Source organism: Gymnoscopelus microlampas (genome assembly GCF_963454915.1).
Source record: "Gymnoscopelus microlampas genome assembly, chromosome: 17".
Classification (NCBI taxonomy): domain Eukaryota; kingdom Metazoa; phylum Chordata; class Actinopteri; order Myctophiformes; family Myctophidae; genus Gymnoscopelus; species Gymnoscopelus microlampas.
The window spans coordinates 23,355,272-23,371,450 of NC_139954.1; the positions used below are offsets into that span (position 1 = coordinate 23,355,272).

Genomic DNA, 16,179 nt, shown 5'->3' on the forward strand with positions numbered 1-16,179 from the left:
AGTTAAAACTGAGTAGATGTGACACACACTCACACACTCACTCAACCCCCTTCATTATAGCAATAGGCAGCTACAGTACACAGGATTGCCATGCATTGGTGTATTGTGCTCTATAGCCCGTGTGATGTTTATGCAGGACACTTATGCAGACTATTACAGTCAAACATGATTTTTTACTCTTCATTTGCATTGGAATAACCGCTGTCTGTCTGGTGCTTAGAAGGGACAGGACTGTTGCAAATGCTTCTACATTCACCTTCTTCAACCTGAGAACAAGCCAAACGAGGTCTTACTGTAACAATATAATCTTGGCAATTGTATTTTATGTGCTCAACTTTTAAAATATCATTGTATCTCACCTGATATGGAGTTATAATAATAAAAGGGGATTCATTTTTACGTAAACAGCTTCATTACTAAACGAGATAGGCACCATAAGGAAAAAAGTGACACCTACTCTTACACAATGATTGATAGGGCAATGTGAAAACAATTATGCTACCTTTTAAAGGGCAGTGGGTAATTAAAGTCCTTGGTTGACAAATAACACTTTTAGCACCCATATCTTCTTAATTTTAGAGACATAAAATTATGAAATTTATGTCAAGATATATAATATTTCCTCTAAAATTAATATATATTTTATTGATTGATAGGACCTTTACATCTATCTGTGCTTCTGCTGATATCTTCTCAGGATATTAGTGCACATCATTTCACAGCATATCAGTACTGTTGGCATTTGCTTCGTAAAAAACATCTTGTTATGTGATAAAATGCTATTTACATAAGAAGATAGGGATCATGATTATTTTATGGAACATCTGATAGTTTTTCATGAGGAGTCATTGTAGGCTTCACAGCTCAAAAGTATAATGACAGTTATTGAAACAAGTACACCATGACATCATGCAACCAACAAAACTTTACATTTTTCACTCTAGAATGATCACAAGGACATGTCAGATGAGAAACTTCCATTTGTCCAGGAAGACAGACTTGAGATTTGTGTTTTCTGTGACATGCTGCCATCAACTGGTCATGACAGGAACAACAGCTTTCAAGAAGGTTGTACAGTAGCTATTATTTCCTGTGTGAAGGCACCTCATTTTGGTGGGACTTGTTACCAGGATGGTCTGACTCAAGCTTAATTCATACTCTGTAGCACAACTGTCGCTTGCTGACAAGACACGTTATTAGTAGCTTGAAAATCAGTTATTTTCGACAATTGACACCATCATATGATGGAGTATTTAAATCAAGCTTCAGAGTTCCACAACTCCTGCCCTTGACACCAAGGCAGCTTCTATTTGTGTACTCTAGAATTCAGCTAATTGCATTTAGCTGGTGTCTGAAATCTAAATGAGTCACTGATTAAAGAAGTAGAATGAAAACCAGCAGATCTGGGTTCCCAGTAGACTGGGGTTGATAACCACTGCTCTCTGTGAATTGATACCATTATGCATAAACATACAACAGAGCAAACATGGCTTAACTTGCCATTTATATGCAGTGCACACTATGGGTGGTTATAATTACACCATACAAATGACGTACAGTATAGTGAAGCTATCAGGAAGTAAGCCGGAACACACGCACAGACACAACAAGAGCCAGTGACCTTAAAAACATCACCACAGCTTTCTAGTTCATTCACCTTGATAGATGGTTGGGTTCTATATTTATACAATCGCTAGAAACCACTTCCACGCTGAAGTCTACAGTACAGTACATTAAAAAATGATCAAACCTTCTGTTAGCCTTCATATACTTACACCTGAACTAGAGATGCCGATGCCTTGTCTGCCAGTGCAGAGATGGGCTGAAATTATAGCTGCTGCAACTCTCATGGGTGAGTCAATCAGCTAAGAACGCAGATGTTGGTGCTACAACAACAATGCTCCCATACTGTGAGTGTGAATTTCCATCTCAGAAATTAATTACAGTTTTTGATCCAGTTGATAATGAGCACATGTGTACAGTAGAGTTACACTATGCCAGAATTTGCTCTGTACAGTGCAGGTACTGAGACATATCAGATGACTCATATCACTGTGCTGGGCAAGTTACTTAGTGATCGTATGCTGCCCGTGTGCGTGCGTCTGCTCTTCCTCCTGACACTGCGCAGATAATTTCTGTACAAAATCACACTGATCACCCTGTCCTGGAACTGCTTGGAGACAATGTAGTACAAAATAATATCAAGAACCGTGCTAAGGTTCATTAGGAATGTGGTGAATGCTGCCCACGTGCTGTAGACCCCTCCGTCACCTCGCATCAGGAGGAGGACCACCAGGCACACGTGGAAGGGAACGAAGCACACCAAGACCTGAACGATGAGTGTGATGATGATCCGGATGGACTTTTGCTTCACTTTGGGCTTGAGCCTAGAGGTGCGTCCATGGAACAGGTTGTCCACTATGATGATGTAGCAGATGATCATAATGGCCATGGGGACCAGGAAGAAGAATATGAGCCGCACAAAGTTGACAGCGTTGTCGGGGCGCAAGTGGATGATGTCGCGCATCTTGACGCAGGTTGTGAAGTTGGAGGCGCGGTCGGGGTCATCCCCAGGGAAGAGCAGGGGCACGGTGCTGCCAAGTGTCATGATCCACACTCCTACACATCCCACCAGGGCCTTGGGGATGTTCTTCAACTCTTTGCTGTGCTTTGGCTGCACGATGGCCACGTAGCGGTCCGCGCTGATCAGGGCAAACAGCCACAGAGCCATACAGGGGTAGAAGACGGTGAGAGCCGCGCTGACCCGACAGAAAAGGTCCCCAAAAGGCCAGTGGTCCTGGTGGTAGTAGACCATCCTGAAAGGTAGAAGTGTGATGTAGACTAGGTCCAGCGCAGCTACGTTGATCATGTAAACAGTGACTGAGTTCCTCTTCTTGGTGGTGAGAGCAAACACCCACAATGCTGTAAGATTGACTACTACTCCTATGGTGAAGATGACGCCATAGAACACCAGGCCTGCCATGCGGTACTCGCTGGGCACCTGCTCCAACCGGGCTGCACTGGGCTCCACGGACATATTGGAGATCTTCAAATCCACGTTCATACTGCAACTTCCACATGTAGCAAAGAGAAAAGAGTATTTATTAAATTAATCACTATAGACCAGATCAGAATATTTGAATGTTGAATGTGATTTTTTTTGTTGTGATCTTAGTTGGAATCCTTGATTTAGAGGTTGTGTTGGGGGGAAAAAATATGTTTTTGCATAATTTTCTCCTTTATATAAACAGTGTATGAGACATACTGTAACAAAACAAAAATTACACTGAAGTTACGTTCAGGTTTTTAAATTATGTAAGTCACACACCTAATAAATATGATGCAGTTAACTTACAATAATTACATTGTATACAATACCTTTCATGATCCAATGTATACTGACATGTGTTGTAGTTGTGTCTGAAATATTAGAGAAAGTGTAGTTGTTAGAATCCCAAATCATTAACACTAACATTTCCCCTATAGAGGCTAAAGGGTTATTGTGACTATTTATATTGGAAAGCGTTACCTCATGTCAACACACACACACACACACACACACACACACACACACACACACACACACACACACACACACACACACACACACACACACACACACACACACACACACACACACACACACACACACACACACACACACACACACACACACACACACACACACACACACACTGAAGCTTGCTGACAATATGTTGTTTTTTCCCTCCCTCTCTCGCTTCCTCCCCATCTCCCTCTCTCTCTATCTCTCTCGCTCTCCCCCGCCCTCTCTCTATCTCTCGCTGATCAAGCTCTGGTCACACAACAGTAACTGATGCTTAACACAAATGTGCACTGGCATCAGGCATGTCCACATACAGTATATGCCGGTTTTCCCTACAGTGGCTACTGTAGGCAAAAGGCCAGTATTATCTGTATAGACCAGGTGATCCTCAGTTTACTTGAACTATTTTTTCATCTGCTAAATGTTAGACTAATGAGAACATGTATTAGAATGACTATTCAGATTATAGCTTTCAACTCTCTACAGGACAGTATTGGTCAATTGTAGAATTCTATACTACAGTACCGGTACATATAATCTAACAACCACAACCTTAGCTTCTCTTATGGACGTTCCTGGCACACAATATTTTCAAATGGGGGTCCGTGCCCCAATACTGTACGTATCAATAAAGGGGTCTGATTGACCACTGTGTATACTGTGCCAGCTATAAACAAGTTAAACGACTGGTTGGCATGTTTGTACATATTATGTACAAACACACACTCTCGTGGAGAGATGATATTAAAATGGCTGGGGGTATTTCTGGATGTGTCTATAAATTACTGTTTGCGTAACCCCCTGGTTGGTAAGTCATTTGAATACTTATTTTTGTTCAGCATGTGCAGCTGCAGTTTGAAAAGCGGAAACCTGTGCGTCTATTTCTGTCTGAATGTTTTACCTCAGCTGAAGCTCAGTATGAAACAAGAATGTCCATGATATCTGTCATGGCATGTTAAACATTATTTGAATCAGTCTACTGTGAATCAGAACAGAATGAGTAAGATGGGAAGTGTAAAAAATAAAAGTGAAGTGAGAATTAGCAGCATTGATCATCTTTTATCGGAAATCACATGACTTCTTTTCAAGTAGTTTGATGCCTCCACTTTTGCTTTGAGAAAGGACGTTAAATATTATGTGTGGAAGTCAATTTGATTTATATAGCACATTTTCATACAAATATGTCTACAGATTTCATTCTATATGTATGTTTTAGGTAATTACATATAGAGGAATGTCTAAAAACAATTACTGAAACCATGCCAAAACAATTATAAATCATTTTTTACAATCATTTCAAAATTAAGGAAAGAACCTGATGTTCTCTACATACATTTGATCCCAATCTCAGTGTGACAATATACAAAGTACTGGCTATGCAATATGTAACATGCTTAAATATTGCTTTTCATCTTCATCTCAGCAATCAAAGAGATCAGATAGCATTGCTTACACAAATAAATAACCACACTTACCACAAAGATTTTGTTTTTATTTTATATCATCTCCTAGTGATCAGAATCCTGACATGGAGCCCTCACCAATAGTTTTAAGAAGTGGCATGGGCCGGCAGCCGTCTCTCTGCTTTTGTTCAGATAGGAGGAACTGAAAGCTTTGTTTAGAGGATTTCTATTGATGGAAGAGTTGGTGAGATGGAGAATGAGACTGAAGCCTCTCACAGTACTTCCTGTGTGACACTCGTGACAATTCTTTGGTTTCAGTGGCGTATACTATAGGTGCACCACAGTATCTGCAAAGTAGAACACAAAAAAGTGCTACAGCTTTCCGCATTCTGCAATTACACCCCCTTAAAGAAAATGATGTGCCATTAGAAGTGGGAGTGTGTTTGGCAGGCAGAGAGATGGCAGATTTAGGGCGAGTTATTGATTGGAAAAGTGGGGTCTGTCACAGCACATTAGTTCTCAGGGGAGTAATCCACAGCAGGTTGCTGTGAGAAGCATCTGCTGCCGGAGAGAAGTAATTAAAAACAGGATGTTGAGGCAGTTGCCATATAAACAGGAAATAAGACGGTGGTAATAGACACTTCACGCTGATGCTGTGAGATGGTTTTTACACCGCGTCGACTTAATGGATGCAAAGCGCATACCTCAGGTGAAACACTCAAGGTCACACCGGACCTGGATTGAATACAGATTAAAGTGCTTGTGCGTCTGTTTTTGTTGGTGTGTACTGTATGTGTGTCCACGCACAAACTTCCACATGATTGTGTGCATGCATGATGTGTGTGGGTGCATGGAAAGCACGTACGTGTCGTGGGTACATATACAGTAGTGCAATCACGTGTGTGTGTGTGTGTGTGTGTGTGTGTGTGTGTGTGTGTGTGTGTGTGTGTGTGTGTGTGTGTGTGTGTGTGTGTGTGTGTGTGTGTGTGTGTGTGTGTGTGTGTGTGTGTGTGTGTGTGTGTGTGTGTGTGTGTGTGTGTGTGTGTGTGTGTGTGTGTGTGTGTGATTGTTAACGGCTATGAATTACAGTCATAACATAAGGTGCAAAGGCCAAACTGAATTCAGCATAAATTCATGGTTGCTCTGTTAACTAATCATTGTCTTCTGCACACAAACTCTGCCACATTTTCCCCGACCTTTTGACATTTCCCCACTGTGCCATGTGACTGCTCTCCACAGTCCATTTCATCTCCACAAAGGTTACATCTATTTGTCACCTATTTTGTTTTGATGAGCCAGATTTCTCAGTTGGTTAGCTGGGGTACATTCCTGATGATATCAGATCTAGTGGTAGATAATTGTTTTTTTCTCTGGATTCCTTGGATCATGGCGCAACTTCCCACAATGGCCACGTCGATTTCTGCCTGACAAGATTTTACGCCATTTCACGTTTTCTTCAAAACACACTTTTTGCTATTCTATCCAAACATCACACAAATCGGTACATATTATCTCTACAGTCATGTGATGAAGATGTATCAGTCAGATTTAACAGGTTCTATTCCAATTGGCTATGACTGCCTTCCAAACTTTGCAGACACACTTGTTGCTTTACTACTCTTACAGATTTTGTCCAAAACGCATGCAAACCGGTACACATAATCTCTTTGATCACGATGTGTCTGTCAGCTTCCTCAGATTCCCTTCTGATTGGTTACGATTGGCTTTCAAAGTTTGCAGGAGGGGCCCGTTTTGCACATAATGTCACAAATCATGAATGCAGCGTCTGATTGCCATAACACTTTGCACATAGCCTGCCATCAATACCAATTTTGGTTTTCTGATCCGGTCTGGAGCGGAAATAATTTTACGTCATCAGGTGGCCGGAACCCACGACCGGAACCAATTATTATATGGGGAACAAAAACACTCTGACGCCAATCTGAACCTACCAACCCAATTATTTTTTCTTTTTTCTAAACCGGATCACACGGTTCAGTTTTAGAATGAATACCAGGCTTTCCTCCGTGGTGGAAAGCCTGGTGATTCAAGGCTACTTTGCTCACAAACTGCCAGTAGGCCAACGTTAAAATCCGCCAGATGGTGGCGCTATAACAGCCACTTCAAGTTTTGGCCTACAACTCTTTAATCATAGGTCGTACAATCAAAAAAAAATTCCCTGGATTCCTTGGATCATGACGCAACTCCACATACAGTATAGGCTCCAGCCATTTGTGCCGGACTAGATTTCTGCCATTTCACGTTTTCTTCAAAACACACTTTTTGCTACTACTCCTACAAATTCTGTTCAAACATCAAACAAATCGGTAGGCCTACATATTATCTCTGCAGTCATGTGATCAGGATGTATCAGTCAGATTTAGCAGGTTCCATTCCAATTGGCTATGACTGCCTTCCAAACTTTGCGGCTCCTGTGTAGGCAACCTGGCCTGGCGGGGATCTGCAGTCCGAGGAGTGCACTTTTCTAGTTGATGCATTGTGTTCGAAGAGCTTCATTGTAGTGTCAATAAGTAGATGGCATCTGTCTCACTCTCTCTGTAAAACATGGGGTATTATTGGCACAGCTCTTGCATGGAAGCCGTGTATTTAATCTAATTCTTATTCCTGAGAAATAATTATCTATCTGCTCGTCCTCTCAATGTGTCTTAAAAATCTCAGTGCCAGATGGCACTTTGTGTTTATCGCAATATGTTGTTATGACAACAGTCTGTGTGATGTTTTCGTCTCTTTGATACCCATCATGCAGTTGCCTCTGTAAGGCTTCCCCTCCATAATGAACCTCTGGTCTTTATTAATCAAATCATGTCTCATACATAGTATAGCAATGGACTTTTTTCCTTATGGGTCTGGGACGATGCCTGTCATAATGAGTGTGGCTTCCACAGTATAAATGAATGTTTTTTTTCCTTATGGGTATGGGACAATGTCGTAATGAGTGACTTCCTATTTTGCCTCTTACTACATTTCCCTTGCCTTCTATCTAATCTGTGCAATTTCACAGTTCATCTGCCAGAGAAAGTTATTCGGTACAACTTCATAGTTATTGGCGAAGGCATAATTTAATGATTTAGTTATTTTTTTCTTTTTTGTATGTACAGTATATACCGGATTATATGAATTCAATTCCTGTGAGGCATCCAGGTGACTTTTTTGTACTAATTTAGTCTTTTAGTGCATCACTGTCCTCTGGAGGCTGAAACATATCACTGCAGGATATCATATTTAGACCTTTAGGCAGTGAGACAGGTCTGATTGTTTCAATTAAACAAAATTCCACACGATCAACAAAAAGTAGGCCTAACTTAAGTCACACTTGAGTTTTTAATTTCCAAATAAAGAGAATATGTTTTTTTTTTTTACTTGATGGGACATTTTAAGATGAAAGTTTTCCCATGTGTGTTCTCTCAAACTATCTACAGATAATAGCAATACTGTTTTATAAAACTTTATACTTCCTTCTCCATTTCTATAGTTGTATTCCAGAGCATATTGCGTACAATAAAGCCTAATTTATACTTTATTATCATATAACCTGCAATAACAATGTGACATGTTGCATTGTTAGCTTGACAGAGGCCTATAATGCAAAACATATAAATTGTAAACAGTCTTTATCCTTATATGAAAACAATATATAAAAACAGGAAGTACTGTAACATCTTTTTTCATATTTACAGCATTCAAACCTCTTCAAGATCAGCTTTTAAACAACTTTTGCACAGTGTGCGTGGATGCTCTTTTTTCAGGAACTATTACCAGCACCTCAGCTACGCCTCGAAAGGGGAGAGTGGTGTGTTTTTCAGTGTTTGGCTTATCCTTTTCCAAGAAAAGAAAAATACATTCCTATGTAAAAGCTGACTTGGGGGCCAGTCTGTCTGTCATTGTACCCATGTGTTGAATATCTGTTAGGGAGATCTAATAATTGTCACCTTATCCAAAGTGGTTAGAGTATGTCCTCCATTAGATAAGGTCTTCTATTTCTGAGATATCAAGAACACCAAAGTTGTGTTAATTATGGTGGCCTCTCAGAGATGAAATCCTCTCTGATCCTGTGGGACCCGTGCAGGCTCAGAAAAGTCTGCTCTTCCCCTGTTCATTGATTGTATGTGGACTTTGTGGAGCTGTTGAGGCGCATTCTGTTGCCGTCGACGACGTCCCTGGAGTTGCCGTCTGCCGAGGTCCTCACAGCGCTGGAGAAGGACACACTCACCTGCCGCTTTAGCAGCTTCAGCACCTTCCTCTTGTAGCCCTTACAGGCAAAGAAATAGATGAAGGGATCCAGGCAGGCGTTGAGGTTCATCAGACACACCGTGATGTGCAGAGACACCTGGAATGCGGTGAGTTCCATGCAGCTGGGCTCGGACACCAGCTTGCGAATCATATACTGCAGGAGGTTTATGTGGTACGGGCTGTAGCAGATGACAAACACCAGGGACACACAGCAGATCACTCCGATGACCTTGCGGCTACGTCCGGACTTTTCGGTAATAGCATTTTTCTTGGCACTGCGTTGGAGCTTGAAGCACAGGATGGAGTAACACACCAGGATGGTGATCAAAGGGATCACATAACCCAGGAAGACTGCACCGATCAGGATGGTGGCAATGTTGGGCACGTTCTCAAAGTTGGGGTACTCCATGCAACTGATGTAGCCGTCGTGCTCCTTATTGGTCATGGGCATTCCAAGGAGGGGTAAGGTCTGTGCGAGGACCAGCAGCCACACGCCAGCACAAATGTAGCGCACGCGACTGACGTCGCGGAAGCGGTTAAAGCGCGGCAGGACCACGGCGATGAAGCGGTCTATACTGAGGCAAGTCATGAAATTGACCCCAGCGTAGGTGTTGATGTAAAAGATCATCCCTGATATCTTACAGAGTGTGTCACCCAAGGGCCAGTGGAAGCCCTGAGCATAGTACATCAGCCTCAAGGGGAGGGAGAGGGTGAAGAGGATGTCAGAAATTACCAGGTTGAGGGAGTACATGGTGGTCGAGTTTATCTTCCTCAGATTGGGACGGATGACATGCAGAGCGAGGCCATTACCCAGCAGCCCCACAACGAACACAATAGAATAGAAAAGAGGGATGAGGACCTGAGCGTATTTCCTATGGGCGTACAGAGTGAGACACAACGTCTTGTTCATGGCAGAGTCATTGGTAGTGAGTGTAGGGGTAAAGCTTGCAGGTACCATAGAAGAGCTCATCTCCATTTTTGGTATTTATGGATGCAGTAACTGCAGAAGAGAGAGAGAAACACAAAAGCGTTAATGTTAATGCATTTTACTTCAGTTGATGTTCTTGGAGATCTTTCTTGGCACATAGAGATAGTTTTAATGAGGTTTTTTACTATTCAAGAACAGATTTGATTCTCATCAAGCTTACGAATCTGTGTCTGATACTGGAGTGTTGCTTTTTGTAAGTAATGGTGGGCCATTAGGACCCAGATAGCTGACAATATACAGGTAGGTGACAATTCATGTACACAAATGAGAAGTGCTACTGCAACCTACTGCAGGATTTCCCTACTACTCGATGAAAAAGGAAGGCTTTTGTTGACGCTCTTGTGAGACTTGCACACTTTCGGTGGTTTTACATCAGTAGCGCTAAACTCTGGTCTCCTGTGTGGTAAACCCAATATCTACCTCTCAGTCAGGTAGTGCAGGGGAATCTGCACTAGCCAAAGGTAAGTAAATAAGTAAGTAAGTGTTTGAAACATTTTAACAACACAAATCCTGTACGGAGGTCCCTGGCACTAAATATTTTCAGATGGTAATCCACACCACAGCCATATTCATTTGGGGGTCCTTGACATGGAAAGGAAAACCAGTACTCTAGGCTGCCCTTGTTTGATAGTTTATTCTGTCTCTTTGTATGGCAGCCAGGAGGTGCACTGGATTTATTGTTTGGTGTGGCACATATCTATTCGCAGTGCTTTGCTGTGGTTTGGTGGTGTGCGGAGACATTGCATATACTGTAGGTTAAATGCGGTGTGTTCATTTGTAGGAGTAATATATCATTACTGCGCTGCCTCATTCTGTCTTCTCTTTTTCAACCTCTCTCTTACCAGGGCCAGGGGAGAAGTACATTTAAATGTTATATTAAATAGTTTGTTAAAAAGAAACATCAGCAATTGAACTGCCAATCTGAATGTTGATTCATTTAACATTTATCTGTAATCTGTAGATTTGAGGCTATATGTTCCCCTGGTTATACTTAAAAATAAAATAAAAAAGTGTTACATCGTAAACAAGGTGAAAGGCTGGAAGGCTGAGATTATATTTTACTGACATTATACATATGATATTGACAATGATACTGACTTGATACTGACCATGATACTGACATGATACTGACTTGATACTGACCATGATATTGACCATAATACTGACATTATACTGACCATAATACTGACATGATAGCCTACCGACCATGATTTTATCACATTATGAGTTTATTATTGTATTATGAGCTTTTATTACATTATGAACCGTTATTACATTATTAGTTGCTACAAATGCTTATAATGCCTCTGTTGTCCATGGCCAAATGCACTTTTGGGGAAGTTCAAAAACTTCCAGTCCCACTTTTATGTTCCGAGTTATTTTCCTATTGCTCACATTGTCAGCAAGGCATGATAGCACTTGCCCTAGCCTTGACGACCGTGCAGGCTTATGCAAAGGCTAAAATGTAACTTAGATAGCATGTTAGCATGTTATTGTATTGAATTTTTTTCATTTTCCAAAAGAAATAATTATTAAAAATGAATGAAAAAAGTTATCGAAAAAACGCGTCCCTCTCGCGTATTAGGAGGGCAGGGTGAGTCACCAGAACCAAGGACGGGTGTTTTTGATGAATTTAACATGTTAAAAATGGAGTTTGAAGTTATAATGGGTTTGTATAGGAAGGGGGCGTGTCTGATAAAATTAATATCAAATATCTAAATACTGAATCAAGCACCTTAAAAACTGTCTGGGGGGCTCTCAAAAGCCTGAGTAGACAATAAAATGACCCAAAGTTTTTTTGAAAGTGAAATATCCCTTTAAGAGCGTCTACTAAATGCCTAAATTGTAAATGATGTACTGTACAGTAGTATTCTACAATAAAGAAAGACATCTGAAATATAAGGAATATAAAGGCTACTGTAACAGAAACAGAAACACTTTCCATGCCCTAATTTGAAGTACAGATAAAATAAAGTACATTTCAAAGGATAAACGGAGTGTATTATTATTATTATTTTCTTTTAAATTGTTATTATTTTGTTGTAACTATAGCGGTCATATGGCTTTCTAAATGGATGTCTGCAAATGAATACTGCTGCATGGTGTATAGTGCCATCTTGTGGCGAAATAGTAAGCTCCACACGTTATAATAGCCTTTTTACGACAAGTTCATCCACAATGCTGCTGCTAGACTCCTCTACTGTAGAAGGTCTGCTATTTTAGCCTCATTAAACTCGCTCCCAGTATGTTTTAGAATTATGTTTTAGAATTGTTTTAATTGCTTAAGAAGGCCTTGCATGGCAGGGTTCCCATACCCTACTTAAATATGTCAGACCAATGTCTGTTAGTTGTCCCACCAAATAAGTGTGGATCAAAGGGGCTGAATCTTTGTATGCTTGTAGATCACGGTTATCTTTTCTAAAAAAAAAAATGCTTACTTAACCTGTTTTTTTTTATTGCAAGTGTACAATAAATAAAACATGCATTGTTTTATTATAGTATATTACTGTTCAGCACTTTGTAAACTTTGTTTTTGCAAACTGCTATGTAAATAAATGTATTGTTGTTGTTGTATTATTACGTATACCCTTGTTTTAGACAAGCCCATTAAATTACAAGTCAAGCCTCGCAACAACAGTATATTTTCCACAAGTCAGTAAGGTGCACCTGCTATAGACTAATATCTGATGTGAGACTGCATAAACAGCTGATGTTGACTTCCTTAGTATGTTCTCATCAGTTCATCAACAGTTGTGACAACATACAGATTGGGAAATATGATCCAAAACAGACTTAAGCTTGTTTTATACCTTGTATTTGTCAGACATAACAGGAAATCAATTATGATGTGAACACTGTCTCGTTAGGAGAGATGACCATACATAATTTCCAAGCCCTTGTACAGTCACTAACCTATTTGACTTATGTCTGCCTACAGGACATAACTGTTCATCCATGGCCTTGTTTGTAGCTAAAAGTGCCATGACGGAAGTCTGTGAACAATTCCAGGGCTTTGCTGTGATTGTGAATACAGCTGCAACACTCACTCTCACACCCCAGAAAACAGAGTGTTGAGAGACAGCCTTGTATATGAGGAAGTCAGCTTCCCTGGGGTACTCTATGATAGAACCGTCGTCAGTAGGAAAGTTATATTGTCTTGGCCTAAGTCATGACCCACCTCAGACACAGCAATCTGCTGGAGCACAGGCAAAGGGGGAAAAAAGATGTTTCCTGACTCATTAACACTATTGAAGGACTCTCATTGGGTCATATCACAAAACAATATTTTTACATCTTTCTTTCAAAGAAAAACTATTTTCTTTTCATATAATTAGAATAGTATGCCATGTTAAGTATACTTTACGGACTGAGAACCCTGGAACTGATATATCCAACTGTGGTAATGTGTTGACTTTTATACATTTCTAAAATATTAAATCAATTATGAAAATTACATCTTTGTCAATATCTCTACATGAGATTAACCAACCTGTAAAAGTGTCATCATGCTGACAAATAAAACATGTTGATAAACCATGATTCAAAAAGGATTGACTGCATTTGTTTGAATTATTGGTTCATTTTGGAACTGAGTTCTTCAAAGCACTTCAAATAAGAGGATAGTCACAGACAGTCACATGAAGGTATCTTAAGCAAACATTTCCATAAAATAAAATAAATCACTTTAGATGCCCTTAGAATAAATGTGAAATGGTGAGCAGAAAAACTAAGCAGGTTTGTGCAACCGGCCAAAGATGTGTTATGCAACAACAACTTACTTATTTTGTATCTTCACCTGTCATAACTGTCATAATTTAAGGTTCTGCAGGATTTCTTCTAGACCATATATTTGACATTTCATCTTTACACCTAATTTTTCCGGCCCTATTTTCATCTGTGCCAAAGATCAATTAAAGGCATGCTTATGAGAGAGAACTTACCAGATGCAAGCAGTGCAATGATCTTCAATGTAATCTGAGTTGTATCGGTCCGCTTGGCATGACGTTTTTCCTATGAGGGTTACTTTTGATTCGGTATCTGGGCTGATAGCAATGACCACGTTGGCATTGCTGAGGGTAGTGTGACAGACACGCAAGTCTCTTGTGCTACGGCTGCCTGTAACCATAGAGACAACATTTCCTGTTGTAGTGTTCTCTCTCTCTCTCTCTCTCTCTCTCTCTCTCTCTCTCTCTCTCTCTCTCTCTCTCTCTCTCTCTCTCTCTCATGCCTCAGAAAATGAATTGAATTATTATTATTGTACCGTAGGCAATGGTGGACAGTAACAAAGTAATTCTCTCTCTCTCTCTCTCATGCCTCAGAAAATGAATTGAATTATTATTATTGTACCGTAGGCAATGGTGGACAGTAACAAAGTAAATTCAATTGAGTACTGTACTTAAGTAAAAATAATTTCAGTATCCGTACTTTAACTTTTTGGATATTTAATGACTTTGAATACTTATTTTTTTAGTTTTACTACACTACATGTCTAGGAACTAGGAAGGGAAAAAGTATATTATGAATTAACCTCTTAAGCCATATTTCAAACATAGTGAAAATAGCAGATCTACAAGCTCACAGCACATCGCATGCAACGCACTGTGAGATTGTAGATCTTTTTTTAATGGCCACATTTTAATACAGCAATGCATTGATGTTAAAAAAGAAAATGAAGTTTTTAATTTGTATTGTCATTCAGAGTTTATTAAAATGCTGTACCATGTGCCATGTGGGAGGAAGTGGCTCAGTTGCACATGCGTGCCATCCAGTCTTTCCCTTAACATCATAAAATGTCATATTGTGGTTTCTGTGACGTAGGCCTACACCAGGTGGGTTATAGGGATCTCTATCTCGGCCCTTCTGATTAAAATAATAGTTTTATTTCAGTAAAGCATGGATGTTTCCTTTGCCTTAACCTATGAGACACTGCAAATGAGGAAGTTCCCCTATGCCCCAGTACCTGCAAGACCTACAGTAACACTTGTTTCGGTGGTTTTGAAATTGCTCACAGAAAGGAAATACACGTAAAGAGTTTAATCGTTCAAAATCATGTACTGTTTTGATTTGTATCATGGGACTCTGATTGCCTGTTTTATGTTATGTTATCAGGAAGGATTAATAAAATGTTACATTAAATGATATATCGCAGTATGAAACACAGGACAGACACAGATAGGGGTAGAGATATACATCTAAGCTTTAAGAGTAAAAAAATAAATAAAGGAGTAAACAAGTCGGAACATACAGTAGAGTAAATATAGATGTAGTCAAAGTGTACAGTATGTGAATAATCTATCCCCAGTGGGGGATAGAAGTACTGTATGTGCAATATGCAAGTATGTACAATAATACAAAGATGTATCACTTAAAGGCATATCTCAATTTGAATGTTCATGCTTCCAAGGAAAAACAAATGCAAATTGTACTCAGCGTACTGTACATATTATGTAAGGTCAAAGAGGAACAACACTATAGAGAAAGTGTGAAAAGGCAACAGCAACAGTTGCTGCTTTGTGTGCTCGCTTCTTGTTAAGCTAGAGTATCACCAAACATTTCATAATGTGGCTTTCTTTTGTCTGTCCAAATTAGCATCAACCCAATGTAGGCTGTATGAGCAACTGTTGTACAACTGTTGTGCAGCAGTTGTTCCTGATGAAGCAGCAGCATTCTAATGACTGTGAGCTGAATAAACTAGTATTAACCCTTGTTTTTCATTGCAGAGCGAGAACATGCCTCTGTGGTTTTCACACCTTTGCATGTGCCCTGCCCTAGTACATGTGCACACATCTCAAGATGGGAGGGTAAGATACACGTCTCAGTTGTTTTCTATCTTTGTCACATCATGATTATTCCTTCAACATGGGTTGAATAGAATAATTTGGTTAATAGAATACTACTACTATTATTATTAATAATAATATCTCAAATTTATATAGCGCTTTTCTACCCAAAGACGCTTTACATGAAAACAA

At 39.9% G+C, this 16,179-nt stretch overlaps 2 protein-coding genes across 3 annotated transcripts; both read right to left on the reverse strand.

Annotated features, from left to right (window-relative positions):
- Window positions 1-401: 401 nt before the first annotated feature.
- gpr18 (G protein-coupled receptor 18) lies at window positions 402-5,252 on the reverse strand. Its single transcript, XM_084084407.1, has 3 exons — window positions 5,041-5,252; window positions 3,379-3,420; window positions 402-3,071 (listed from the first exon to the last, which is right to left on the reverse strand). Exon 3 carries the CDS (start codon window positions 3,062-3,064, stop codon window positions 2,045-2,047), a length of 1,020 nt encoding a protein of 339 aa, XP_083940533.1. The 5' UTR covers window positions 3,065-3,071; window positions 3,379-3,420; window positions 5,041-5,252; the 3' UTR covers window positions 402-2,044.
- A 3,236-nt stretch (window positions 5,253-8,488) lies between these two features.
- gpr183a (G protein-coupled receptor 183a) lies at window positions 8,489-14,304 on the reverse strand. 2 transcript variants are annotated; one of them, XM_084083839.1, is made up of 2 exons: window positions 14,149-14,304; window positions 8,489-10,219 (listed from the first exon to the last, which is right to left on the reverse strand). In XM_084083839.1, the coding sequence occupies exon 2, from the start codon at window positions 10,193-10,195 to the stop codon at window positions 9,083-9,085; it is 1,113 nt and encodes a 370-aa protein (XP_083939965.1). In that variant the 5' UTR covers window positions 10,196-10,219; window positions 14,149-14,304; the 3' UTR covers window positions 8,489-9,082. The 2 variants fall into 2 exon arrangements, with proteins under 2 accessions (XP_083939965.1, XP_083939966.1); XM_084083840.1 differs by lacking the exon at window positions 14,149-14,304 and adding an exon at window positions 13,255-13,354.
- Window positions 14,305-16,179: the final 1,875 nt, after the last annotated feature.